This window comes from Propithecus coquereli, unplaced genomic scaffold (genome assembly GCF_000956105.1).
Source record: "Propithecus coquereli isolate 6110/MARCELLA unplaced genomic scaffold, Pcoq_1.0 Scaffold635, whole genome shotgun sequence".
Classification (NCBI taxonomy): domain Eukaryota; kingdom Metazoa; phylum Chordata; class Mammalia; order Primates; family Indriidae; genus Propithecus; species Propithecus coquereli.
In genome coordinates, this window is record NW_012152341.1 from 326,739 (window position 1) to 327,737 (window position 999).

Consider the following 999-nt stretch of genomic DNA (forward strand, 5'->3'; position numbering starts at 1 on the left):
CCCAGAGCTTGCTATATAGCAGGGGACATGCAAATAGGGCCCTCCCTCTGCTCATGAAAACCAGCCCAGCCCTCACCCTGCAGCTCTGGGAGAGGAGCCTCAGCCCCGGCATTCCCAGGTGTCCCCATTCGGTGATCAGGACTGAACACAGAGACTCACCATGGAGTCTGGGCTCAGATGGGTTTTCCTTGTTGCTCTGTTACAAGGTAATTCATGGAGAACTAGAGACATTGGGTGTGAGAGTGGATGTGAGTGAGAGAAACAGGGGTGTGTGTGGCAGTTTCTGACCAGGCTGTGTCTGTGTTTGCAGGTGTCCGGTGTGAGGTGCAGCTGGTGGAGTCTGGGGGAGGCCTGGTCCAGCCTGGGGGGTCCCTGACACTCTCCTGCGCAGCCTCCGGATTCACCTTCAGCAGCTATGCCATGCACTGGGTCCGCCAGGCTCCAGGGAAGGGGCTGGAGTGGGTCTCAAGAATTAATAGTGGTGGTAGCACAAGCTACGCAGACGCCGTGAAGGGCCGGTTCACCATCTCCAGAGACAACAGCAAGAACATGCTGTCTCTGCAAATGAACAGTCTGAGATCCGAGGACACGGCCGTGTACTACTGTACGAGAGACACAGTGAGGGGACATCAGTGTGAGCCCAGACACAAACCTCCTGCGGGGGAGCGTGGGGCCACCAGGGGACAGGCTGGGCACAAGGAGCAGAGTCAGCCCAGGGCAGGTGCAGGTGGAGGGTAAGGGCTGATTTCCTCTTAGGGCCGTGGCTTCCTCTGCATAAAACGGTTTCCACTGGGGAACTTCTCTGAATTCACGATTCTCTGTTTCAATCTGCAGTCTCTCAGTTAGATATGTTTGTGGTCATCAGAGAAAATATTCTTACCTGCACAGAAGGCAGAGAGTGGCTTCCAGTCACTTTGTCCTGTCCCCAAATGTTCATTAATTATCAGCACTTCTGAATAAGTACAAAAATCAATAAAAGAGTTTGTCTTGGACAACACA

At 53.9% G+C, this 999-nt stretch overlaps 1 gene segment (V, D, J or C); it reads left to right on the top strand.

Annotated features, from left to right (window-relative positions):
- Positions 1 to 85: 85 nt before the first annotated feature.
- Positions 86 to 734, top strand: LOC105822775 (the record flags this gene model as incomplete). The annotated part of the segment is given in 2 exon segments: positions 86 to 206; positions 311 to 734. Coding segments are annotated over 2 exon segments (470 nt in total), but the record flags the coding sequence as incomplete, so codon positions are not given.
- Positions 735 to 999: the final 265 nt, after the last annotated feature.